The following is a 26,328-nucleotide window of genomic DNA, read 5'->3' as shown; positions in this document are numbered from 1 at the left end:
GAGAGAGAGACAGTGAGAGAGAGCACGAGCGAGGAGAAGGTCAGAGGGAGAAGCAGACTCCCCATGGAGCTGGGAGCCCGATGCGGGACTCGATCCCGGGACTCCAGGATCACGCCCTGAGCCGGAGGCAGTCGTCCAACCAACTGCGCCACCCAGGCGTCCCTGGGTGGCTCAGTTGGTTAAACAGTGTTTAGACAGCCAGCTTCCTGGGGCTAACAGCCAAGCAGCATGGCTCATTGCGCGCCTGGAAGGAGACGGGCGGCGTTAGGAGGCAGCAGGACACCGCTAGTAACTAAACTGGTCAGGAGAACACCCGCAGAGTAGCAGCCATCCCGTCTGGCGTCGATGTTTCTTCCCGTCTTCCCACTGAGGGCCCTTCTCGGCGGTGCGTCCTGTGAGGCGCGAGCAGGACTTGGGGCGTGGCAGGAGTGATGATGGGGAAGGGGACCCAGAATTCCCCAGTGGCAGTCTCGATGTCGCCGAGCTGGCTAGAGGCGCAGCGGCTGCGCTGTGGTGCCTGCCGGGAGAAAGGGGCACGGGGTAGGGGTGGCGTGGGGCAGGTGGAGGGTCAGGGCTGGCTGGTGGCCGGCCGTGCAGGGGTGACGTTGGTCGGGAGGGATGAGTGCCGCCTGACGCTGGCACGTCGGGTAGTAGCCGCTTCACATAGCCGCTGGTCCTGAAGTCCCTCCGGGTCTTCTGGGCCTCGTGCATCCTCTTGGTGTTGGGCTCAGGCTGCGCGTCTGAGGTTCACGCCGGAGTCGGGGTCCCGAGACGTCAGACGCTAGGTAGCAGGGCCTGAAGCGGGTCAGAAGCATCTAAGATGTCTGAGGCTGTGCCCGCTGATCGCCCCCCTCTTCTGTGCGCTGCTTTGGGCTCTGGGGGCCTGAGGGCCGTGGGGGCTGCCCCTGTGTGGGGCCCCCTGGGGCTGACGGGGCTCCAGGCGGTGAGGCCCCGCTGCTCCCCCACTCCTGCCAGGCGGCGGCTCGGTGCTGGCTCCACGACCAGAGCACGGTCATGTCCTGCTCCCTGGCTCTGGGGAGCGGCGTCCTCTCCAGCCCCTCGGGCCTGCCTGCTGGTGGGGGTCCCGCGTTCCCTGCGGTGCGTGCCCCTCTGCAGGGCCCCTGCCTCGCTCGCCCCTCGCGCCACCCAGGCGCCCCAGTAAATCAGTTTTTTAAGTTAGATCATAAGTTAAATACCTGAGATGAGCCTCTTCTTTTATGAAACTTCCAAGGCATATTTTCTATAATGAAGAACTTGTGTAAAGTGAACATAACCGTTGCAGTTCTGTAAATAAAAGGTGTTTACGTACTCCAGCTTGTGCATCCAAAGGTAAGGCCGTATGAATAGAGGAGAAACACTCTGTAAATCCGGGAAGAAACACTCTGTAAATCCGGGGGAGTCCGGGTGCGGCCAGAGACTGTTGGGAGCGAATGAGCTCCCGAAGGCGGCCTGCTGCAGAAGCCAGGTGTTGACCTAGTCCTGGCAGCTCCTCCTTCAGAACCTTGGGTGTAGGTGCGCGTGATGCTGAGGCTTACGGCGTGTGCGTTACAGGTGCTTTTTCTTTCTTCCTGCAATGCTCTTTTATGGCCAGTGGCACTTTGTGGGGGTGGGGTGGGAAGCAGTCACCTGTTTTATGATGGCATTTTTTAAATACTTGCTATGTTTAGGAAGTTGGTTATTCTGAAAAGTATTCTAAGGGGGAACTGCAGTTAATCTGGAATCCGGAATAGGGTGATTCACAAACGTTCTCATTAGGGACTACGGAATCGTTTTCAGCGGGGGATGACCCCTCCAGAGCGTTATTTCCAGCCCTACTTAGTGGGCAGTGCTGTCGGCAATCCCCGAAAAATGAGCGTCCTTAGACTCGGGATCATGCGAATTAAAAGAACGCATTTCTAGTTCGGAAATGTAATTTAGGAGAACGGTAGGGAAAACTGGAAAGTAGTGCAAACTTGTTCTTGTGATGTTTTCTTTTTAAACAGGGAGTTTTGAAAAATAAATGGTCCATTCTCTACCTCTTGCTAAGCCTTAGTGAAGATCCGCGCAAGCAGCCGAACAAGGTGAGAGGCTCTGTTTCCGCAGCTCGTGCCTTTTCTTCCTCGGACCCGCTCACGTGTCGGAGCGGAGCCCGCGCGGGGGGGGGGAGGGGCAGAGGAAGGCGGGACCCCGGCGTCTTGGGGGACGACGGTACCAAGCTTTGGTAGGAGTCGGCTTCTGCGCTTAAGAAAATAAAAGAGAATGAACAACTTGTCTAGTTTTCTTGGTATTCGTGACAGGTCAAGAGATTTTCTTTTCGTTTTTTTGCTCAAAGACTTTATTTATTTGTCAGCGAGCCAGTGAGGACAAGCAGAGGGAGTGGCAGGCAGAGGGACAACCGGGCTCCTCACTGGGCAAAGAGGAGCCCGATGTGGCACGTGGGACTCAATCCCGGGACCCTGGGATCATGACCTGAACCGAAGGCAGAGGCTTCACCCACTGAGCCCCCAGGCGCCCCTCTTTCTTTAGACCGGGTCCTCACTTTTCCGGACTTGGTCGTTGCCTCAGATGTGACCGTGTCCGTGGAACAGCGGGAAGACGGGTTTCGCGGGTCACCGACGGGAGCGTGCGCAGTTCTGTGTGGGTTAGAGGACCTCTCGGGTTTTCTTGTGTCTTCACGTATCATCGCCAACGTTGATTCCTGCCCTGCCCGTGTGAACTGTGTTGTCACGCGGGCTCGGTCTGTGGCCTGTGCGGTGTCCGGAAGAGCTGTCGGGGGCCCAGGGTGTCCGCCGCGAGGGCTGCTCTACTGCGGGGACCTGTGTGCCTCCCGGGTGCTCTCTGTGTCGAAAGCCTCCGTCTGAGTAACGAGCGCGTTTTGATTTTAGAGTAGTGCCAGCCCTGCAGACACATTTGAGTAATTCTTTGGGTTTTAGTTTGCTCGGATTCTGAAGAATGTGTTCAGTTGTCAGACCATGTGGCAGTTTCGGAGTTGAGAAAACATTCTGCAGTGAGTCGGTTCTGCCATGTTTCAGAGTATAACAGATGATTGCTACTGAGTACGAGCTCGATTACAGAGCCAACGTCTGAATATACGTTATCTTTATTGATTTGGGAAGGGTTCTGTAATTTTTGTATTTTTTTAAAGATTTTATTTAATTATTTTAGGGGTAGAGAGAGAGCACAGAAGTGAGGGGAGGGAGAGAGAGACAGACAGAGTTCACACCGAGCGTGGGGCCCAGTGTAGGGCTTGATCCCACAACCCTGAGGTCACGACCAGAACTGAAGCCAAGAGTCGGATGCTGAACCGACCGATCCACCCAGGAGGCCCCGTGTCTCTATTCTTAATGGATTTCCTTTGCAGGTTTCCACCTACGCCGCGTTATTTGCCCAGGCGTTGCCAAGAGATGCTCACTCGACTCCCTGCTACTACGCCAGGCCTCAGACGCTGCCGCTGAGCTACCAGGATCGCAGCACCCCGTCGGCCCCGAGCGCCGGCAGCCTGGGAAGCAGCGGCGTCAGCAGCATAAGTGTGTACGCCTTAAACGGCCCGACCCCAGCGCCACAGGGTCTCCTTCCAGGGTAAATCCAGCTTGCACACGCACATCGCTTAACCAGTAGAGACGGAAGAGCCCGCAGACTTTGATCAGGCGTTGTGTGTGTTCACTGAAACTCTGGAGAGCCTCGTGTGTGCCGTGAATGTTCTAGGCACTGTATCTGATGTGCTCCCTCCTAGGATTTCATTCTTTCCAAAAACGGTTTCCAGCGGGAATTCTCTGCACTTCTAGTTGTGGTTGACCGTGACGAGGTTTGGTCTGCTCTCACACTGTTAACGCAAGTACGTGTTAGCAGAGGCCCGTGCAGACGTGTGACAGGACGGGCCTGTCGTTGTGCGGTGACTCGGAGACGTTTCCCTTGCTGTGTTCCTGCACTCAGCTCTCCGTGGGTATCGGCCCCTTCACTGATGCGTGCTGTTCTCTTTGCTGAATTACTGAAGAGACAAGTATGCTAAAATAAAGCTGTCTTGTCCTCAAGTGCTGGGCTCTCCCGCCGACCGAGTGTCACGGCGCCCTGCGCTGCTCGGGGCCGAGGGGGAGCTCCGGGAGCGCGCGGCTGGCGCGCTGTGTTTGCCGGGGACACAGTTTGTGCTTGGGAATGGAACCGCTGCTCATGGAGTAGTAACCTCGAAACTCTGCTTTTCTTGTCTTTTTACGTGTTTCTCTGCGTGGTTCCTTCCTGGCAACCACATTAAAGCTGACTGTCATAAAGTGGGTATTTTTCCAGACCAGGGACTAGAGAGTCGGGGTTGCGTGTGTTCCGCGTGACCGTGGCCTCCTGGGAAGTTCACGTGTGACGGAAATATGGTTAGGTTCACGGCCCTAGAACCTCGAATGTGTGCACCACACGTGGATGACACATGCCGTCTGGTTTCCAGAAAGACAGCAGAAGAGGTTCTGGAGATGTACTCTCTGACGTGCATTCTGGCTAAGAGTCAACAGACTTTGTCACTTTTGCTTTAGAATTTGAAATAATTGTTCTGATACTAAAAAAACTGTGTAGAGAACTATGAACTGAAATGGTCCTTCAGAATTTTTTTCTTAAATCTAGAACTGCATTAAAGGTCGTAGTTCGACAAGTATTATGGAGGACTTTGCCCATTGAAGCTAGAAAAGGCTGTTCCCTGCTCACTGCGTCGGTGGGGACAGATGGGGCTGTCCGCGTGGCACCGAGTGAATCAGTCTGCCTTGTGGAGGCTCGTTTGTGTGCTGCAGTCCTGAGAAGTGGTATTTTTGTTGCAAGTGTCAAAACACACGTCCTCAGAAATCAGCTGTTGGGTTTTTAGAATTTCAAAGTGCAGCTTTTTTTTTTATTTTATATTTTTTAGATTTTATTTATTTGAGAGAACGAGAGGGAGAGAACACAAGCAGGGGAAGCAGCAGAGGGAGAGGGAGAAGCAGACTCTCCATCGAGCAGGGAACCCGATGCAGGGCTCGGTCCCAGGCCCCTCGGGATCATGACCTGAGCCGGAGCAGACGCTTCACCGGCTGAGCCCCCCAGGCGCCCCCTCACAGAACAGCTTTGTTCTCCAAATCATCAAAAGCTGTCCTGACCTCTGTGCTTTTGTCTTTCACTTTACATTTGTACATTTTTGGAATTAATTGCAAATTGCGATACTTTGTTCGGTATTGAACACTGCAAATGCTGGGAGGCCAGTGCGCGTGTGGGGGGGGTAAGGGGGCAGCGCTCCCGACTCTTAACCCCCGTCTGTCTGCCCGTGCTGGCTAAGTTTGAAGTCGAAATTAGTTGTGAGTTTCAGAGTGGTTTCAGTAATGTATGTTACGTGTTTGTAAAAAAAAAGCCAAATAGATTTTGATTTTTGTGCTAAGAAGTATGTGGGAGGTGCCAGTAAGAGGCTGAATGCCCCAAAGAGCCCCCGGACCGATCAGCTGATGGATTTGGGTAGGGCGACATCACTCGCCCAGCCCAGATTTCTAACATTACATAATCCAATACAGTAATATAAGCAGAACTTCTAGGAGTGGTTTGTCTCTCGAGTGAGCAGCCCCGTGTTTGGAGATATGAAATGCTCTTTCTTCTTTCAGACAGCCTCATCACGCGCCCGGAGTAGGGGACGGTCTGCGGCAGCAGTTGGGGTCACGTGTCGCGTGGACTCTGACTGCAAACCAGCCTTCTTCACAAACCACTACCTCAAAAGGTCTCCCGAGCGCGGTTTCTCGCAACATGACAAGACCAAGGAGGGAAGGGGACGCAGGTGGTGAGTAAGGATAGACTTTAATGTAGATTTTCTTTGCATATTTAGAATTTATGCTTCCCTTATCTTAAAATACTGATGAGGAGTCCTTGCTTACAATTGTCGAGTGGTGGGGGTTCTCATGATGAGAGGTTCGGAGCCAAAGTATCGTCTCACGTGCTTTGGGAGGTTTGGCAGTGCCTGGGACATTGGAGAAACCTCTTGAAGATTTATTTGGTGGTTAAGTGGATATATGGAGGGTGTTAAAACGCCACTAGATCCCAAAAGAAATGAGTTTCTCTCCAGAGAGCCCTCTGAGTAGCAGTGTTCGGAACATGAGTGTCTGGGACCAGAGGACGGGCTGCGCTGTCCGCTTGTCCCCGGCAGCTTCGGAAGTCCGTCTGGCTGCTGTCTTTGCTTACGGAGAAGGCGAGAGCCAGAGGCGTCTTGTGTGCACCTGGGAACACGGCCCAGAGCGTGGAGCCCGGCCTGTGCAGCCGCACTTCCCGCCTCTGTCCGTCCTGTAACACGGGACGGCTTGGGAGGCTTTGGCTGGGAGGCTGGCGCCCAGACGGGAAGAGTGCCCTTCTCCGATGCTCACTGGCCGCGGCTTCCGATCTCTTCAAGCCTGTGTGATGTGAAAGCTAACTTGAAAAGATGTCCCGGTGTTGCCGGTCAGTCCGGAGGAGCAGGAGGGGACGTGCGAGGGACGCAGGAAGGGCTGGGCAGGAAGCTGTGGCGGCAGATTGAAGCCGGACACGTCCGGGGTCTCATGCAATGTGGATGGACTAGACACTTCCTTTAAAGGATGTAAAATTCTGTGGAGACAGTTACGTACTCTCAGAAGAGATGTGTTCTAAATGTAAGGACGCAGGTCGGTGAGAAGTAAGGGGATGGAGAAATGCATCTCGTAGACGCTGACCGCAGGAAGACGGGTGGCCTCGTCGGCACATCACTGTGGCAGGAGGCCGTGGCAGGGGTGTCGCCAGGGCCAGAGGGACGTTCGTAACAACGAAAGGCTCAGTTCTTCAGGAAGAAATAATGCTGCCGAGTGTATGTGCGCCTGGTCTCAGAGCTTCAGATGCACCAAGGAAAACCAGGCGCCCTATAGGGTGCAGACACCCGCGGTTACAGCTGCGTGTGTCTCCTTCTGTCATGGTAACCGATGGAAAGAGGTAGACAGGATGGTCCGTAATGACAGGTGGGTGACATTGTACGGTACTACCAGCAGCTTGATGTCGGCGATGCTCGTGGAGTATTTTCTCCACGACTGAAATACGGACCTGTCCTCACCTTGTGATTCTCTGCCCTGGTTCTGGGAGGGCCGACCTGGACTGTGTACATGCTGCATTTTTCCTCCCACGGATGACTTGAATTTCTGGGCATTGCCTCCTTGTCATTGGGTGACATCTAAACTCTGACTTAGTTTTTGTTCAGGGTTCCTGGAAATCATAACTTTGCTGCTCTCTCCACTCCTCTTCATGTGGTTGAGGACAGACCTGTGTCTGTCTGTGGGCTGTGTACCCCCAGCTCTGCACGCCCGTCTTAGGAAAGCATCACCCGTCTCCCTGATGGACTTGTGCTGCTCCTTCTTGTGTGTGTCGCTCCTGGATTGTGTATTAGGTCCCCACATGCTGCTGTGTGTGTTCATTTCTTTTTTATTGAAGACTATTTTTAAGTCTTCTCCGTATACAGTGTGGGGCTCAAACACACGCCCCCGAGATCAGGAGAGGACGCTCTACCGACTGAGCCAGCCATGTGCCCCACTGCCTTTGTTTTGTTTTGTTTTGTTTTTTAAAGATTTTATTTATTTATTTGTCAGAGAGAGAGAGCGAGCACAGGCAGACAGAGAGGCAGGCAGAGGCAGAGGGAGAAGCAGGCTCCCTGCCGAGCAAGGAGCCCGATGTGGGACTCGATCCCAGGACGCCGGGATCGTGACCTGAGCCGAAGGCAGCCGCTTAACCAACTGAGCCACCCAGGCGTCCCTGTTTTTTTTTTTTTTTTTTAAGACTTTCTCTCCATATCCTTTTTAGAGAATTCTTGTTTCTTAGAACTTCATACTTTTTCCATCTTAGGCTCTTTGTTTGTTTGTTTGTTTTGTTTTAAAATTTTGGTGTGGTTGCACATGCATAACGTAAAACTAATCACATCCTAAAATTTATTCCAACTTAAAATGTGTTGTTTGCTAATTACTTTCTTACAAAAACCGTCTTTCAGGTGCTGCGGAAGTGACCGAGGCAGCGCTCGTCAGAGACATCCTGTACGTCTTCCAGGGCATAGACGGCAAGAACATCAAGATGAGCAGCGCGGAGAACTGCTACAAAGTGGAGGCCAAGGTACAGGAAGCGGCCCCCGCCGGCCCTGCGCGAGCAGCCGAGGCCGAAGCCCGCCGGGCTGGCGGGAGCTGTGACGGGGTGGGGTGATTGGGCCGGAGCTCGGTTTGCCGGTCGGCTGCGTGGTCAGGGCCCAGAGCCCGGTTCCCTGTGTGCTCGTGGGCTCGTGTTTGGGCCCTTCTTCCTCATCTGCCCCCTGCGTCCTGTGTGGTGGTGTCCGAGAGGCACCCCAGGGCCGGTATGGCTTGGCATCTCAGCTGTAGACAGACGGTTCCCGATAAGGTGCCTCTTCTGACCTGCATTCACCTTCCAGAACCTGCTGTCCCACAGCCTTCTACACCTCCCGGCTGTTGGAAGAGGTGGCTGAGGGCACAGGCCGCTCTGGGGCTCCAGTCACCCCTCAGGGAGGTGCCCCTCGAGCCTCACACTTCCACAGAGAGGTTTTATCTCCCTGCCAGCGCCTGGTGCCTTTGTTTCCCACAATTTCTTTTTGTCTTTATTGATGGTGTATTAGTCACTTTTAAGTTCCATGTGTTGGAAACTAAGAATTAACTGAAAGTACAAATGATTGAGAAAAATTATAATTGAAATTCTAGTGTTAACTTTTAACTCTCGATATATTTACCTTTTAGGCAAACCTAAGTAGATCTTTGAGGGATACGGCAGTGAGACTTGGGGAGTTGGGATGGTTACACAATAAAATCAGAAAATACACCGACCAGAGGAGTCTAGACCGCTCATTTGGACTTGTGGGTCAGGTATGTTCATCGTTACCAGAATATTTAGGACACCGTTCGTTTTGGGGAGTACTCAGTGTACTTAAAATCTTGTTGTGAAAGTAATTCTTAAAAAGACGTTTCTTTTCAAATAGAGAAGTTTTGATAATAGAGCATTGAGGCTGTCACGGTCCACTCTGGACAACGGAGACCACAGTGTGTGTGGACAGAGCTCACCAAGCGCTGCGTGTTGTTCGCGGTCGCTGTTGGTGGAGTGTGAACGCAGGAGAGTGCGTGAACGCGTTAGAGTAAACCCCACCTGACGGCTTGCGAGCCACTTTCAAAAATGCAGACAGGTGCGGAGGCTGATGTTTAAAGAAACAGGTTTTACCCTTTGTAGGTTCGTTCCACTAAGTATGCCTCGGTTTGTATCCTAGAGTTCGTTCCAGAAAGTTCTTGTCTCAGGACTAAGGGAAGGTCTTTCTTAAGCTTCTGACTGGTCACCTTTGCAGTGTTTAAGATAGCAGATGTACAGCGAAGTTTTTAATAATGCAGGTGTGGAAGATGAGTGTCAAAACAGCAACAATGAAAAATTGGGAGGAACGTGGAGTTGCCAGTTTTCCAATATTGCTAATTAAAAACATTGGAGAAACAGATTTTAACTGAAGATTTGGCAGGAATATAATCCTGAGGGATTATCGTCTAAAGTGAATATACTTGAAGCTGTCATCTGTGTTTTACATTTCTTTTCTGCAAAGTTTGTGCTAAGGCGTGACACGTCCCTGACATTATTAGCTGCGGACGTGGTGGGGGGTGAGCCCGCGGAGGCCCGTCGACAACATTTTAACCCTGCAGCGCACCTGAAGGGTGGAAGCCCCGGCGCCTGCACACTCCGCGCCAGCTGGCGTGGGAGGCTGTGTGGCACGTGAGGATGGGGTCGTGCTTCATGGTACCTGCTTTTTCCTGCAGAGTTTCTGTGCTGCCTTGCATCAGGAGCTGAAGGAGTACTACCGGCTGCTCTCTGTTCTCCATTCCCAGGTAAGCTGTGCTTTTTCATGTCTTTGTGATTTGCAGTGTTACACGGTTGCAACTCCACAGAATTTTTAAGTTTCTTCATAATTACTTCTATTATTCATTTATTTTTAAAAAGATTTTATTGATTTATTTGACAGAGATCACAAGTAGGCAGAGAGGCAGGCAGAGAGAGAGGAGGAAGCAGGCTCCCTGCTGAGCAGAGAGCCCAATGCGGGGCTCCATCCCAGGACCCCGGGATCATGACCTGAGCCAAAGGTGGCGGCTTAACCCACTGGGCCACCCAGGCGCCCGTTCATAATTACTTTTAAAAATGAAACGGATATTCGTAAGGGGTGGCTGTCCACGAAGTTCCAGTGTCTTCTGGAGGCGAGTGCTCTCGCCGTCAGGGTTCCGGCTCCCGCGTAAACGCGTCTCTAGGAGCCTGAAGGGTCCGGTCTTCTCGCAGAGGGACGATGGCTTTGCGCTCCCGGTGCGTGGATTGAGAACCGATGGACGCATTTGGTAGCTCGTACTTACACGTTTCGTCTTTGCGGTTTCTCAGCTGCAGTTAGAGGACGACCAGGGTGTGAACTTGGGCCTCGAGAGTAGCCTGACCCTCCGGCGCCTGCTGGTTTGGACGTACGACCCCAAGATAAGACTGAAGACTCTGGCGGCCCTGGTGGACCATTGCCAAGGTTGTTCTGCGTCTCCTGGACCTCTGTTATGTCAGAGAGGTTTTGGGGAACGTCATCTACGTTTGTTTAGTGCCTGCTCGTGTGTATCCTTCCGTATGCTGGTCACATCCAGGCTCGTAGATAACTTGCGGGGGGATAACCAGCTGCGAACACGGCCCTGTCTTTGCATTTGTGGAAGCTTAATATTTCATTGACGTGAAGGAAGGAGGGAGGGTCTAGTTTTTCAGGCTTTCGTGGTCCTCGGGCTGTAGCTATACATGTTTGTGCCTCTCTTGCTTGCCTCCGACCTGGCAGCCTTTCCCGGGGTCTCTTTTCCCCGAGGTTCTGGCTCACGTCCGGGCTCTCCCACTGTGTGTCCCACACTCTCACGCGTGCACGTCTGGCCGAGGCCTCTCCTGGGCTCTTGGTCTGCATCTCTGCTTGTCTTCTCAACACGTTTCCTCACTGTGCTACCTTGGCCAAGAGCTCTCTGTCTTTTCTCTCGGGCTGTCATGCGCGGGCACGGAGAGTCCCCGTCTCCAGGGTCGGGAGGGCTGAGTGAGGCACGTGAGGAAGCGTGTGCTGGCGAGGGTGCGCTTGTGGGGCGTGCAGGGAGCGCAACTCGGGTGTCCTCCCTGTGTTCCGCAGGAAGGAAAGGGGGTGAGCTGGCCTCCGCCGTGCACGCGTACACGAAGACAGGAGACCCGTACGTGAGGTCGCTGGTGCGGCACATCCTCAGCCTGGTGTCCCACCCCGTGCTGAGTTTCCTGTACCGCTGGATCTACGACGGGGAGCTCGAGGACACGTACCACGAAGTAAGGAACCCCTTCTGGCCTCAGGTCGGCTCCCAGAGGCAGTGGTGCCCGCGCCCTCCTGGGCTGCTCCCTGTGGCTGTGGCCTTCCCCTCCCCAGGAGGCCAGCCTGCTTCTTGGAGCGCCGTGCACTGTGCGCACGGAGCTTGGAACCCCGGTTCCCTCCACGCAGCACTGCAGGAGCTCCGCGGAGAATTAGCGCCCGGTTTTTAACGGTGGGAAGCTCGGGAGGTCCCGTCCCCTGCACGGGACTGGGACTGGGTCTCCCATGCTCTTCCCCTCGTCCTCGCGGGGCAGCATCATGGGTTCTGTGGCTCCGCAAGATGACCACGGCTTTGGCCCCGCGGTGCCCGCAGTGCTGGTGACGGAATCTGCGTTCCTGCTGCGAGGTGTAGGCCTGGTCCATTCTGCGGGGAGGCTGCACGTGTGCTCCTGAGGACCGTGCGCCCCACGGGACCGCGTGGTAAGATCCTCCTCTGACATGGAGGAGGAGGGGCACGGCCCACTCCCAGCCCTCATCAGGGCCGCTCCCTTCCGACGGGCCAGCAGCTTCGCAAGGATTGTGGCACCGTTGACGCGCGTGAAGCGGTTCAGCCCTCCTTGGATTCCGGAAAGAATCGGGCTGTTTCCCTGCAGACACGCCGCTGGGGCTCATGACTGCGGCGGGGGAGGCTCACGGGCAGAGGGGGTTGTGGCAGCGGGTGCGTGGGGTGGAGGGAGGCCGCTGGGGAGTGTGGGGGTGCCTGCGATTTGTGCCCCCTGGTCCTGGGTTCGTGGGCTCACCTAGCGTCTTGTGGATGAACTTGGTGGGAACGGTCATGAGCTTCTCATCATGCGCCTTGTTTCCTGATAGTCGTGCTGTAGCCGAGCCTTTGCAGACAGGCCTGGCTGCGGAGCCCACGAAGCCCCCGGGTGGCGTCCGCAGGTGCCGGCATGGGCGGCTCATCGGGTCCCGCGGCCCCTTCCGTGGTGGCGCTGCCTTACTGCTGCACGCACTGAATGTGGACTTCCCGCTTGTGCATAGTGGCTCCTCTGTGCGGCTGCTGGTGTTCGCCGTTGCCAACCTTTTAAATGGCCTTGGAAAGAACATCCTTTCCTGTGCCTCTCTGTATTGACCGGTTTCTCTAAGGTCAGCCCTGGGAGGTGGCATTGCTCACTGTTGGGGAGGGCATCCTTTCAGTCTTGGTTCTGAGCTTTCCAGCGCTGGGGTGGTGCTGCCCGTCCCCCCGCCCGGCCCTCCGTGGTTCCTGCTGCTCCCCCGCCCCACTCAGCTCTCCCACTCGCGTCTTGGAACGGCTTTTGCTCCAGGGCGTGATGCACGGGCTCTCCTGTGATGCGTTTTACTGGTTCCTAGTGAGATGGGCCAGTGTTCGTGGTCATGAGTTGTTCTTATTCTAGTGTCTTACTGTTTCCCATTTTCCCAGCGGATTTGTCCGTTTTTCTAGACTTGAATCTTAGGATGGTTTTATGTATTTGGATATCTTAGGTCTGTGATTGCATTTTGTTTTTTTAAGATTTTATTTATCTATTTGACAGAGATCACAACTAGGCAGAGAGGCAGGCAGAGAGAGAGGAGGAAGCAGGCTCCCCGCTGAGCAGAGAGCCCGACACGGGGCTCGATCCCAGGACCCTGAGATCACGTCCTGAGCCGAAGGCAATGGCTTTAACCCACTGAGCCACCCAGGCACCCCATGTGATTGCATTTTTAAAATTACTTTTTTTAACTGTTTTGTTAAGACTGTTATTCAGTGTTATTCAGACTTAAGAGAAAAGTTGTGAGAGTCGTACGAGAGTCACAGATTCAATGCTGACCCTCCCCCATGTTCCTTTTGCCACATCTACCGTAGATAGCACATTCCAGCGCACAGCACCTAACAGGAAATAGAGGTGTTCCCAAATTCTTACCGAAATTGGACTTAATCTCACTCTCTGATAAAACGGAGTCAAGATTTTCTTGTAATGACATACAGAAATAAAAGATTTATATAGGGAGAAAAATTAAGATTATAAAAAGATGAAAAATTGTCCCTTTTTATTAATAAAGAATTTATATTCCACATCCTTCTTCACTTAGTAATTAATACATAAACCATATGAATTTGGGTGATTCTCGTTTTCTTAATAGCTGCCAGATGACTTAATGAACTTGATTTTCTCGGAGGTTGAGGTGGGAATCGTCTGGATCCTACTGGCACATACATATTGCCACCCATTAAAAGTCAGAGCCACAGACTGGCTAATTATCTTCTTTATATTTAGTACCTGGTTTCTAATTTGTAATACTTCTGTCTTTCTTGAGAAGAATTTAGTTTACGTTTTCTAGCAGTGAGGTTTTCAAGGCGTCCTTAATTATACCACTGATTCACGTATACATCTGTGTTTTTGAAATAGGCTCTGAAGTACCGCCGGTTCCTTATCGATTGTCTGCCTTTGGTGTGATTTGGGCTTGTTTACTTGTTTATTTTGTTGGTACTCATTGTGGCACCGGAGGACTGACGGCAAGTGAGATGGAGTCAGGCAGACTTCATATTTTCCTCTCGACGTTTTCTCTGCTGTCTTTGCACACTGGCTCACTGGGGTGAGACAGAAGCAAATGCTTTAAGACTGGGGTAGCTTACGTGGGGTTACTCATTTTGGAGAACGCTTGTTGCACAGAATGTATAGAAGGTAAACGGTGGGTTTTATGTACTTAAAGAGTAAGCATCCCTGTCGAATACAGTATAAGGGTTAGCAAAACGATCACTTCAACTGCTCAGTTCTGGCCTCATTGGTAAAATGTTTCTTACATGTTTTTCTGTTTGTATAATTTCACACTTCTAGAAACGTCGGAAGGACTGTACAAAACGCTCCTTAGACTGAGTACTGACCTTGTACTATAGTAGATTTACCTTTTTTTTTTTTCTTTTAAAGGTTTTATATTTCCTGGTATTCTCATTTGGGGTCTGAGTTGGGAGAAGGGCTTGGGTTCTTCAGGATCAGCAAGGGTTTCGTTCGCTGGTGACTTTGCCCAGCCTGTCCCTCACGCCCCAGAGGAGCTTGTTTGCTTCACGGTTGTGCCGCTGGGATTTCTCAAAGTGCATCGTGACTGACAGAGCTAAAATGAATCCTTCTGGACGTAAAGTGTGTGACGTTCCCGGCTCTGGGCCTGCCGTGGTTGGTACTCTGACGCCGGTGGGCTCACTCCGCCTAGCAGCGGGTCTTGTTGCAACTCAGCTGCTTCACCACTGTTGGGCAGAGCCTCAGGGATCCGGTCCTGGAGTTCGTGGCTCTGCATCAGCCTCTCAAGGCGCTCTGTCCTGGCAGGCAGCTCAGCCTGCCCTTGCGAGCCTTCCCGTGCGCATGCCGTGGTGGTGCCAGCCCGTGGGTTGTGCCGATGTGGGAGGGCGAGTTAGGGCATCATACGCGTGCTTACGTCGTTCGCTTGTAATTAACAGAAAAAGGGCACCAGGTAGAGTCAGGACCCGCTGGCCCTCAGATGTCTGTGGCCTTTCTGTGGCTCGTGGTCATCTCTGGCTTCTCTGCTTCCTGTCGAACCACGCATTTGTAAATGTTCGTTCAAGTCTTTGATTAATTTTGGGAAGGTTTTCTCTGCTTAAAATAATATATTTACCCTCAGAATTTGGTTATTTAGACAGTTGCGTTCTGTGTTTGATCATTAGATGATTAAAATTTGAGTATTTTTGTCTCTTCAGTTCCTGCGTCGTTTCATTTTCCCTCATCTGTGTAAGGAGTTACAACTTAGTTTTAAAGTCCGTTTTCTTCAAGTGTGCGGTTAATGTAAGTAGCTGTATGGGAGTCTACACCCGCTCTTCGGAAGTAGTGTATTAAGTACCTGTATATGGAAGGGCTCCTTCTGTAATCAAAGAAAGCACAACATGTAGGTAAACAGAAATTGTAAAAAGGACCCAGAGAAGAAATCCTGGCGTGGAAAAGTACAGTAACTGAAATGAAAAAAACATCGCTAGTGGCTCAACAGCAGATTTGAACAAGAAGAAGAAAGGTGCCTTGCTGGTAGGCTAACAGGTAATCTGGTCTGAGGAACTTGAAGTAGGAAGACTCACCAGGGCCCACGAGAGTCCACTCTGTAATCAAGCCGTGGAAGGACAGAGAATCTTAGAAGCGTCACGCGAGTCCTCACGGAGAAGGTCCTGGAGTCTCCCCGGAAACCGTGCGAGCCAGTGGGTGGAAGGGGGGCACGTTCAAAACGCCGAAAGGAAAAACTGCCATTCAGGAATTCTGTATCCTGTAAATGCCCCCTCCAGAAGTGGAGAAACGGAGTCATTTGCAGTTAATAAAACCTGAGAGTTCTAGAAACACAAACCATCGGCACCAAGTCCTGCAGAAACAGAGAATCCGAACGGATTCACGACAAGTAAGGAGATTGAGTCCAAAGTCTCAGGCACTTTCCAGTGAAGGAAAGCCAGGGCTGGATGACTTCACTGGCGAATTCTACCAGATAAGTAAAAAGTGAGCATTAATTTTTCTCGAAGTCTTCCAGAAAATCGAGGGAAGAACACTTCTTAACTCATTTTGTGAAGCTACTCTTAGTGTGATCCCAGCGCCCGAAAAAGACAACCCAGGAAGACTGCAGACCGGTGTCCTTCGTGGGTATAGTTGCAGGAGTCCTCACCGACCACTAAAATGGGCTTGCGCAGGGGATGGGTCACCCTAAGCATGTGAGACTTCTCCCAGAAATGCAGGGGTAGTTCAGCATAATTAAAATCAACGTAATCTGACACGTCATCCTGATAAAAGTGAAGGAAAAACACACAGCCCAGTCGATGCAGAAAATGCATTTGATGAAGTTCATCACAGAGTAGGAATAGAAAGGAGCTTCTCACGTCATCAAGGGCATCTGTAAACCTGACGTCACACCATAGCGGTGAAAGGGTGTGCACTCCAGCCCCAGGATCAGGACAGGCGCTCCGCTTTCCCCACTTCTGGTAACATTGCACTGGGGGCTCGAGGCAGGGCAGTCAGGGGAATAACCATTCCAAAACAAAGACTCTCAGATTGGAAAGGAAATAAAATGATTTTATTTCTGTCGTAGATGACAAAATTTTATGTGTAGAAAACTGAAGTGTTCATAACATGTATCTGATAAACACGTTTTCCGTGTGAGCGGGGTGCAGTATCCACACGAAAATCGGTCACTTTGTTCTACGCTTGAAATAAACACTCCGAAAATAAAATCAAGAAAGTAATCGCTTGTGTGATCGTGTCTGGACTGAGCAGCGCGTGGGGAGAAGCTAGAGCGAAGCGGTGGAAGCAGTGCACGCCGGAACCGCAGGGCTGCGGGGACACGGGAGCGCGGAGCTCCATGAGCGCGGGCAGTGCGTGTTCCTGGGTCGGGACAGGGCGTACGGTGGGGACGGCAATGCTTCCCCAAATGATTGCAGATTGAACGTCCTTTCTATCAGAATTTCAGTGGCCTTTTTGCAGAAATAGGAAGTCCATGGCACCTGAAGAGCCACACACTCTGGAAAAAACCACCAGCAAAGTGAAGATTCACACGTCCTGATTTCCTAACATAAGACCAGGCACGGCAGTCAGAGTTGGGTCCTGGAATCAGTATGGACGGGTAGATGGAGAGGGTAGCGTTGAGCTTCCAGGAATGAACGCATTCATTTTTGTTCAGTTGGTTTTAACAAGAGCCCCAAGCCCACTCATGAAGAAAGACTAGTCTTTTCGGCAGGTGGTGCAGAGACGGCCAGACATCCACACACGAAAGAGCGAGTTGGACCTCCGTTGGACCTCAGATGTGTAGCATACATGAGAAGTAACTCAAAGTCCATCTCCCACGGACAGCTGTGAGCTCTTAGAGGTCAACACAGGTATAAATCATTGTGACTCTGGATTAGGCAATGGAGTCTTAGATGCGTCACCAAAAGCTTAAGCAACAAAAGAAAAAGATAAATTGATTTCCTCAGAATTAAAAACTTACATACTTACATACTTCAAAAGACACTGAGAAAGTGAAAAAATAACCCAGAGACTGGGAGAGGAGGTTTCAGGTCATGTGCGTGGGAAGGGTCTAGCACCCGTGTGTGCAGAACTGTCCCGACTGGAGCACAAAGATGAGCAGCCCAGTGGAGAAACGGGCCAAGTCCGGAGATCTTCCCGAAGGTCCGCAGGCGGCCTTACAGAAGCACAGGAAAAGATGGAAACGTGGTCGTCACGGGAGTGTGAACGGGGGACCCACGGTTGGATACCGGCGCGCGCCCTCACTGGGATGGTGTTAGAAGGAAGAAAAGCCAGAGCGTGACACGTGTCGGTGAGGACGCGGAGAAGTTGGAGCCCAACACACTCCAGCCCCAGGATGCTGGTGGGCACGGGGGGCTGCGGCCGCTGGGGCACGGAGCTGCCGGTGCCTCGGAGGTCCCTCGCGGACCCGGCTGTCCCCAGCGCTCAAGAGAAGCCGGCACCCACGGTCACGGAAAACCCGTACGGGGATATCACGGAAGTGCTACTCGTTACCGTGGAGGCCAGAGCGGAAGCAGGGCCAGCGTCCGTGAGCTCGTGGGTGGGCCAGCGGAACGCGGTCTGTCCGTGTCCTGGAACGGGATGTCAGCCGTAGAAGGACCGAGACGCGGATGCGTGCCGTGACATGGGCGAACCTTGAAAACATTAGGCCGAGTGAAACAAGCCAGACACAGAAGGTCACACGTTGATGCTTTCGCTTACGTGAAACGTGCAGGATAGGCGAATTCTTAGAAGATTCGTGTTGTTGGGCGGGGGAGAGCGGGACCGGGGAGGTCCTTGCCCGACGGGTATGCAGTTTGTCTGCAGGTGGAAAAGATGTTCTAGAATTCAGTAGCGGTGCTGGTTCCACACCTTGTTATGGAAAATACTAGAAAAAGCACTGAATTCCACTTTAAAATGCTGACTGTATTACGTGAAGCTGGCTCACGTAATGAAGATTTAACTCTCCTTTGCTGAGTTGCTTCTGCCTCTCTGCTGGTTTGGGGGTGTCCTCCATAGCGGAGGAGAGCCCGGCCGTTGTGTCTCGGGTCCCTTTGGCGGGCCTTGGGAACCTCGTAGGGAGGTTTGACGTGGACGGTGACGTGGGCACGGGAAGGTTTTGGAGCACGATGGAGCCTGAGCCTCCGCAGCCCTGGCCGGACTCGAGCGGGACATGTGCCGAGTGTGTGGTCAAGGGGGCGGTGTGGAGGGGACGAGTCCCAAGTGCCTCCGCAGCACATGCCCATTCTCGCTTTTAGGACAGTGTCTTGAGAGTTTGTCTCTGGGGCACTGGGGGGAGCGTAACCGTGAAGGAAGAATGGGAAACACTGCATACGAGCGAAATTACAAGGTATGGGGCTCTGTTTAACCGTACGTGTGTTTCCGGATTTAATACTGAATGGGCTATACAGGAGCGTGTGTTTTTATCCACATGTTCAGTAAGAAGCGACGAGCGACTTGGACATCTGTGCACGAGCTTTTCACAGGTGATGGGAGCACGTCTGATTTCCAGGACAAAGGCACAGGGACTGGAGCCCGTCCTTCGCATTTCCAGTGGAAGGGAGAGCTGAATTTCAGCAGTTAGTGCCAGAGCGCCGTTCCCTGCCCTCGCACATGTGCCCACGCCTTTCTGCAGCTGGTGCCCACGGACCTCGGCTCAAGAAAAGTCGCGGGTGGGAGCTGGCTTCCTGCAGGTTAGCCCAGGCCGGAGCGCGTATGGCTTGTGCCATTCTCCTTCCTTGGGGCGGGGGTGGGCTGGGGTGCAGGTCACATGGGGGACCCAGAACCTTCTCTGCCCTTGCCTGTCCCTATGGAGCTTCTGGACCTTCCGTCTCTGCTCGGCCGTCCACTGCTCGGGCACTTCATCGCCCGAGGCTCCTGCTGGAGCAGGACATCTGTCCGGCTCTCGCGTTGTGTTCTGTCTAGTTCTGTCCTTGCGGGGGCTCCGTCACCTGCCGGGACTGAACCGCGCTCCCTGGAAAGGCTTCTCTCCTGCCGCTCGGGGCTCGGCGTCCTGCCTTCGTGGCTCTGGCGCTGGCCATTTTGCAGCCTGGAAGTGAGTTTCTTTTCCTTTTCCCCGAAATTCCAAGAGGCCTCCGAGCTTTGTTGTTTCTGATGGGGAATCGTTCAGACTGCCTCTGGCTCCGCCAGTTGGGGCTTTACTGTGAGTTGTTACCGAAAAATAGGCGCCTGTAGCCCAGCCAGCAGGAACTGCTCTGCAGCTTTCGTTCTGTTCATCTTCTGTCAGGAAGTGCAGAGGCGGACCAGGGAGGGCTCTCTTAAGAGGTGACGGGTACGGTGAGTGATTAGCAAGCACGTTCAAATTTGGAAGAAGTTTCTGATTGTTTTTGGTGTTACAAGGTGTGCAGCTGAAAGCATTTGGTTTCCGCTTTGCTGCTAGCGCTGCCTGGAGAAGCGGGTCTGGTGGGCCTCCCGTAGCTCACACGGTCTTCTCCCGGTGTGGGTGGTGAGCAAGTTACGCCTGTTTAAGGTAAGAACAAGATAGTTCCAGTTTTTTTCTTTCCTTTCGTTTTTTCTTTTTTCTTTTGTTTTAAGAATTTATTAGAGCGAGCGAGCCAGAAGAGTGAGCACGAGAGGTAGGTGGGGAGAGGGAGCAGCAGACCCCGCCAAGCAGGGAGCTGGACGCCGAGCTCGATCCCAGGACCCAGAGATCGTGACCGGAGCTGAAGGCCGACGCTTCCCTTGAGCCACCCAGGCGCCCCAAGATGGTTCCATGTTCATTTATTTTTATTTTTTGCCTTTTGGATAACCCTTGTCAAAGGGTGAGGGGCTTCAACGTGGAGCCAGAAAAGAAGGGCAAAGGTAAAAGGTCTTTTGCTTTCAGAATTTGAAAATTTTCAAACTTGCTTCAGATGTTTGCTTACTTGCTGTGAAGCTGAAAATCCACACCCTGTGCTGGAAGGTCCGTGACGGAGCCAGAGGGAGCGCAGTGGCTGCTTTCGGGGTGTCCGTGGACGCACTGAGCACTCTTGGTACTCTTGTTTCGTTCATACTCTTGCTCGGAATGACTGAACGTCGACGTTTACCACGTACGATATCCTGCCGGCCTGGCACTGCTGTGCCCCGCCGCTGGCGTGCTGGGACGCACCCGTTTACCTCGCCCATTACCTTTCCCGGGTTCGGGTCCTGCCCCGGTCGGGCCCAGAGCCTCTGTCACTGCTCTCCGGGTGGCTCTCGGGGTGGGGGCTCGTGGGAGTTGCCTGTCTGTGGACAGTTGGGGTGGGGGTCTGTGTGTAATAACGGATCTGTTTCTTAGAAACTATGCTGCTTGCTAAGAAAATTACCCTCTTCATTTCTGTTTTTAGTGAGGGAGGCCTTGGCATTTGTCCAACAGTTAATGAGAAATCATGGTACAATTATGTTATATTTTTTTCTCAGTTCTTTCTGTATTTGACACATTGTGAAAATTAAAGAACCTTGAGTGGAAAATGCATCAATGAAATAAAAGCAATTATGTTCTGGCCTTGGTTTTTTCCCTCTGTAACGGGGTGTTTTTCAGAGGATTAATTAACTGCGGGGATGTACCCAGTCCTCTGCGTGTTTGCGGGCAGACGGGCTGCACGCCTCTCTGCCCCCAGCTGAAGTGAGGCTTTCATCATTTCTAAAGATAACTGAATTGTCTGAGATTTTTATCTCCTAAAATAAATTGTCTTATTGCTCTTACTGATAAAAACCCGATACACTCCAGCTATCAGGCGAGTTCGTGTGGTGTTTGGAGAAACGAGCTTTTTTTGTTAAGTGAGGGACTGATCAAGACCGTTTACGCAGCCCGTCTAGTCTGTGGAGCCGTGGGCCGCAGCGAGCGCCGTGACCGGTGACCTTTTGGATCACTCGTGGGCTGATGACATTTAAAAAAAATTTCTGTGAGGGACAGTTGACGTGTATCCTAAAGTGACGGCGGGTTAGCTATGGCAGCGCTGATTGTGCCGCCGGCCTTCGCTGGGACGTGTTTAAGATTAGAGAGGGAGTATGAATCAGAAAACCTAAAATGTAAAGATCAATAAATACCTTGGTAATTTCGATTTGTACCTAAAGATAAGAAATTTGAGTTGAAAATAAATATGGTGATCTTATCCTCTTGGTCATAAAAATACTGGCATTTATTCAGATTCCTGCTTACGAAGGAGACCGGCTCCGTGTAGTGGATACCACCGAGGCCTGACTTAACGCCCCTAAAGATTGTGTTTCCTTAAATATTCATCCTTGGGAGTAGATTTCCATGAACAGAAAAAAAAATACCCTTCTCTTTGAGTGCCTTGGAAAAGGGATGTTACTGAGGGTCTGTTGACTGGCACCTCGTGCTCACTCACTGGCTTGAAGTGCTCCGTTATTTTGGACACTATTTTTTCTGATTTAAAAATGTTTATTAATTAAAAATTTTGAGCATATTAACAGAGAAAGTTTATGGGCCCAGCACGCTCACAGAGAAAGTTTATTAGTGATCCATCTTGAACAGATAACCTGTTAATATTTTTTGTATATTTCTCTGTGTGTCAGATACGGCGCATGTATGGTATTTTGTGACCCTTTTTACTTCATTTTAATTTGAAGTGAATAAGAAAAAAACTTTCCAGCCTTCATTGACTATATTTCTGAAACATACTATTTTGCATTCCTGCTTTACCAAATAGCCTTTTTTTTTTTAATAATGAAAATTTCATGCCATTGAATTTTATTATCCTGTACCAAGGCTTGGTAGAGCGTGATCCCTGCAGTCCTGAGAGGCACTTGGAAGTGGTTTTGTGGATACGTGCGCGGTTTTCTCCCCGGCAAGAAGAGCTGCGCGTTTTTCCACCCGGTTCTTGGAAGGGTTTAGGATAGTTAAGAAAAACCTGTAGTTTTTAATGACTACATGATACTGTTTTATAATTTGTTGTCTCTTCCCTTGTCTTTAGACAGTAGCTTAACGTACCCTGTAACGTACGGAAGTGTAACGTACCCTGAGCGAAACGGTTCTCCTCTAGTCACGCAGGGGCACTGCTTTATTCCCAATTTTTCCATATGTACTCACAGTGAAACTGACCTGTCCTTCCATTTTGGGTATTATAATTTTTTAAGATTTATTTATGGGAGAGAGAGAAAAGGCAGAGGGAGAGGGAGAGAATCCTTAGCAGACTCTGTGCTGAGCAGGGAGCCCCACACGGGGCTCGCTCTCAGGACCCCGAGGTCATGACCTGAGCTGAAACCAAGTCGGCCACTTGATCGACTGAGCCACCCAGATACCCATTTTGGGTATTATTTTTATCAGGTTTGCTAGTGTTACACGGGACCCATAAAATAAGCTGAAGCATTCTGTATATTTTTCTGTGATCTAGAATCCTTCAACATAAAAATGTCTTATTTTTTATTTTTTATTTTTTTAAGTTAAGTGGGCTGTGTGCCTTAGTGACCGTTCAGCTTCTCTCGACTGGGGTTAATTTGGGTTATTTATGTTCTGCTAAGAAACCATTAATTTTGTATTGCTGTATGATGACTAAAAATATTTTTTAAATTCTTTAAATACATTTTGTCTTTGTGGATAGACTTTCTTGGGGAGGGCTGTGTCTGGTTCCCCGGGTGATTTGGAACTTGGGTCAGAATCCCCGGAAGAGGCCCTTCAGGTAGGTTGTGACTTAGGTGGATGTGACGGTCCTGCTAGGGAGCCAGGGAGCCGCGCGTGACATGGCCACTGCCACGTCTCTAACGGGAGACACTACCAGGGACCGACGTTGTGGCGCAAGTGTCCTTTGAGAGGAACCAGGGCTCGGAGGCGGGGCTGAGTCTAGGTCTGGGGGAGAGGAAGATGCGCCTCGAGCGTCTTCCATACCAGAAGCAAGGGAGACAGCGCGGCTCAAGTCTGAAGGACGTCACAGCTGGCTTGAAGCGGCTCCTGTCATCCCAGAATGGGAACCCCCAGTGCCGGGAAGGGTAGTCCGTGTACGGCTCGGAACCCAGGTGTGCTTACGTCCGGTCCATGACGATGAAACTCGAAGCCCACGGGTCCCCCTCGGAGGCCGGGAGAGGAGGATGCTGTCCGCTGCCGCCTCAGCCTCTCTCGGTCTCGTCAACTTTGCGCCGTTCTGACCTGTTGCTACAGTTAAGGACAGCGAGGGTTGCTGATGAGGTGGCCTGGTCCAGAGGGAGAAATGGCACATGGAGGAGAAGGCGCCGGGTGACTCGGCCACTGGGCGGCGGATGCTGTCCAGAAGGAAAGCCAGACCCCTGCATTCCATCCGAGAGAATTTCCAGAGGGATGAGGGACCGGAGTCCTAGAAACCGCACGGCAGGACTGCTGGGAGAAAATCGTGCGGGATACTTGTGTGATCAGGGAGCGGGAAGCTCTTAGGAAGACAGGAAACGCTGAAGCCATTAGGAAGTCATTTACCCGCGCAACGGAAAAGGAACAAAGCAAAACCGGAGTATGTTGTAAATAGTGGTAAATGATTCGCGTGCGAACATTTATAATCTGGACCCACAAATGGTCCTTATCCCAAATACAACAGTTTTCGTATATTGATGAAAAGAGGACAGAGTCCCAGAGAGAGATGGGTTGAGGGGACGGAAAGACGGTTTACGGGAGAATAAGAGCAAATGGCCATTGGCACGGGAGAGCGGGCCCAGGGTCCGTTGTCAGGATAGTAACGGTGCAGGCTTCCGCCAGCCGACCGGCCAGACCTGCGGGGAGGTGGCGCGACCTGCCCGTGGGAGTGCCGTGGGCGCGGCTCTCTGCCGTCTGGCTTGGCCGCCGCAGGTAAGGCTGGGCACGGCTGCACTGCTCCGTCGGAAACGCGGCTCGTGGAGCCGAGCGCGGGGACACCCGCCGGAGGACAAGAGCGGCCTGGTGGCGGTGGCCGAGGGGGCAGTCGGACCCAGTTAGCTCCGACCACCCTTGCCCTTTGTGTGGTCAGACGGCAGACTGTGCGGGGGGGTCGCCAGGGGAAGAGCCCAGCAGACTGGGGAGGAGCTTCTGAGCGAGGCTGGTTCTGGGAAGGTCGCGTCCAGCAGCACTGCTTGGCCGACGGGTGCCGCCCGCCCGTGTGTCCAGGTCTGCCCGGAGCCCTTGGTCCCCGTGGAGCATGTCCGCTTCAGCCCCTGCGTTCCAGGCTCGAGGGGGCCCTGCGAGGGAGAGCCTGCGGGGGCTGCGCACGGCGGGAGGGGCCGCACCCCTGCAGCGGGCCGCACGTTTGGACGGAGGGAGAACGCCGTCCTCGCACCTAGACCGCGAGGTTGCCCGCGGGGGTGCGCCGCCGACGCTGGCCGCGGACATCGGGCGTCTTTGGGACAGAGCCTGCTCCGTTACCCTGCGTTTAAGGAGTCTGGAACATAACGCGACTTCCGCTTAGAGAGGGAGGTGTCCAAAATGCTTTCCAAGACGAGTTTTGCTCTGTAACGGGCGAGGCTCCCGTGTCTAGAGGGCTGGGCTCTCCGGACTCCTTTGGCGTTGCTGTTAGCGGTCGTTCGCCGCGAGGGTCGGTGTCTGACGCGCTGTCTCTGCTCTCAGTTTTTTGTAGCCTCCGACCCAGCGGTGAAGACAGACCGCCTGTGGCAGGACAAGTACACCTTGCGGAAATCCATGATTCCCTCCTTCATCACGATGGACCAGTCCAGAAAGGTAAGGCCGGGAGACACACTTGGGCTTTGTATCTGCCCACCGTGTGACAGGAGGAATCTTCTTAACGTGGTTTTACTGCATTTTACCGTTAGAAGCGCGTAGGAATTGAATCCGTTGATCTATTAATGCGTGTCAGCTAGTGAGATCTTTCCAGTTTCTGGAATTGACTCGATGCTGCCCCAGGCGTCTCGTTCTTTAGTTTCCAGTTCGTAGTTTGTTCTTATGAATCTCTATAGTAGTTGCACGATTAATCATTTGTATGTAAGGGTAACTCAAGGCTATTTTCCGTTTTAGGTCCTTTTGATAGGAAAGTCAATAAATTTCCTGCACCAGGTCTGTCATGACCAGACGCCCACCGCAAAGATGATAGCAGTGACCAAGTCTGCAGACTCCCCCCAGGATGGTACGCGGGCGTGGGCGGTGGAGGGGCTGCGTGTATGTACTGCCCAGAGCCGCCTTCTTCCAGGGGGACGGACGGATGCTCTGAATTGTCCAAAATACCTTCATACATAGTGTGATGTGTATGAAATACCACTATGCAAATTTCCACTCCCCCCACCCTTTTTTTAAAGATTTCATTTATTTATTTGACAGAGAGAGACATCTCAAGCAGGCAGAAAGGAGGCAGGCACCGGTGGTGGGGGGAAGCAGGCTCCCCGCTGAGCAGAGAGCCCGATGCGGGGCTCCATCCCAGGACCCTGAGACTATGACCAGAGCTGAAGGCAGCGGCTTAACCTACTGAGCCCCCTAGGCGCCCCTCAATTCCATTTTTTTATGTGGGGTTAAACAATAAGTTTTAGACGAGGTCTGGGTGTTTTACACTTGCTAACCCCCCGTAGTAATTTATATTCCTGTTTTCGTTAGCTGCTGTAGCAGTGCCTTGCCGGGGTAAGGAAGGGCAGCTGCTGCTGATGGTGGCCGCAGCCGAGCTGGAGGCTTAGTCAGGGCTCAGCAGGGCTTACACGTGTCTCGTGTTCCGAGTGCCGCGGGTGCCGCGTGGAATTGCCACCTGCTCTGAACGGCGTCTGGCTCCCTTCGGTGCTGTCCTCCCGCTTTCCCCGTCGGCTGCCCCTCCGCCCTGTGAGTCCATGGTGGCGGGCGCGTACCGCTCTCTGGCCATGGCTGCGTTTCCTGCTCACGGGCTCCCCCCGACTGTGCGTGGGACGGCGTGGCAGGTGTAAGCAAGACGGTACGAGTTCTTGTTCTCAGCGACGGCTGTGCCTTTCCTGAAGAGAAACGTGCAGGTGAAGCCACGATCACCGACAGTAACAGGCGGGAAGTGCCGCAAGCGTACGACCCTGCAGGGCTGGTGTAGGCCCTGGGCGTGTGCTGGACCCCAGACCTTTCTCGCCTGGCGTCACCAGGACTGGGCCTTGTGACCGTCCTCGCCTCCCCGCAGCCCTGCAGCTGCCACTCGGCTCGCGGCTCCTGGGTCCGACGGCTGCAGGCTGCATACAGTGTTTCTGAGCCGCCTCACT

At 52.6% G+C, this 26,328-nt stretch overlaps 1 protein-coding gene across 6 annotated transcripts in view; it reads left to right on the top strand.

Annotated features, from left to right (window-relative positions):
• The window catches only part of TUBGCP3 (tubulin gamma complex associated protein 3), a 65,115-nt gene that overhangs the window by 15,469 nt on the left and 23,318 nt on the right, over positions 1-26,328 (top strand). For 3 of the 6 annotated variants that reach the window (XM_044250130.1, XM_044250129.1, XM_044250128.1), the window contains 10 exons: positions 1,983-2,060; positions 3,341-3,558; positions 5,580-5,752; positions 7,946-8,064; positions 8,694-8,819; positions 9,747-9,815; positions 10,354-10,486; positions 11,114-11,280; positions 24,740-24,850; positions 25,145-25,253. In XM_044250130.1, the coding sequence (XP_044106065.1) occupies positions 1,983-2,060; positions 3,341-3,558; positions 5,580-5,752; positions 7,946-8,064; positions 8,694-8,819; positions 9,747-9,815; positions 10,354-10,486; positions 11,114-11,280; positions 24,740-24,850; positions 25,145-25,253 (1,303 nt within the window). The remainder of the gene's footprint in view (positions 1-1,982; positions 2,061-3,340; positions 3,559-5,579; positions 5,753-7,945; positions 8,065-8,693; positions 8,820-9,746; positions 9,816-10,353; positions 10,487-11,113; positions 11,281-24,739; positions 24,851-25,144; positions 25,254-26,328) is intronic. The other 3 variants (XM_044250132.1, XM_044250133.1, XM_044250131.1) reach the window with 2 other exon arrangements.

Source organism: Neovison vison, chromosome 5 (genome assembly GCF_020171115.1).
Source record: "Neovison vison isolate M4711 chromosome 5, ASM_NN_V1, whole genome shotgun sequence".
NCBI lineage: Eukaryota > Metazoa > Chordata > Mammalia > Carnivora > Mustelidae > Neogale > Neogale vison.
Note: the sequence above shows the minus strand (reverse complement) of the source record. Positions and strands in the feature narration are given on the sequence as shown.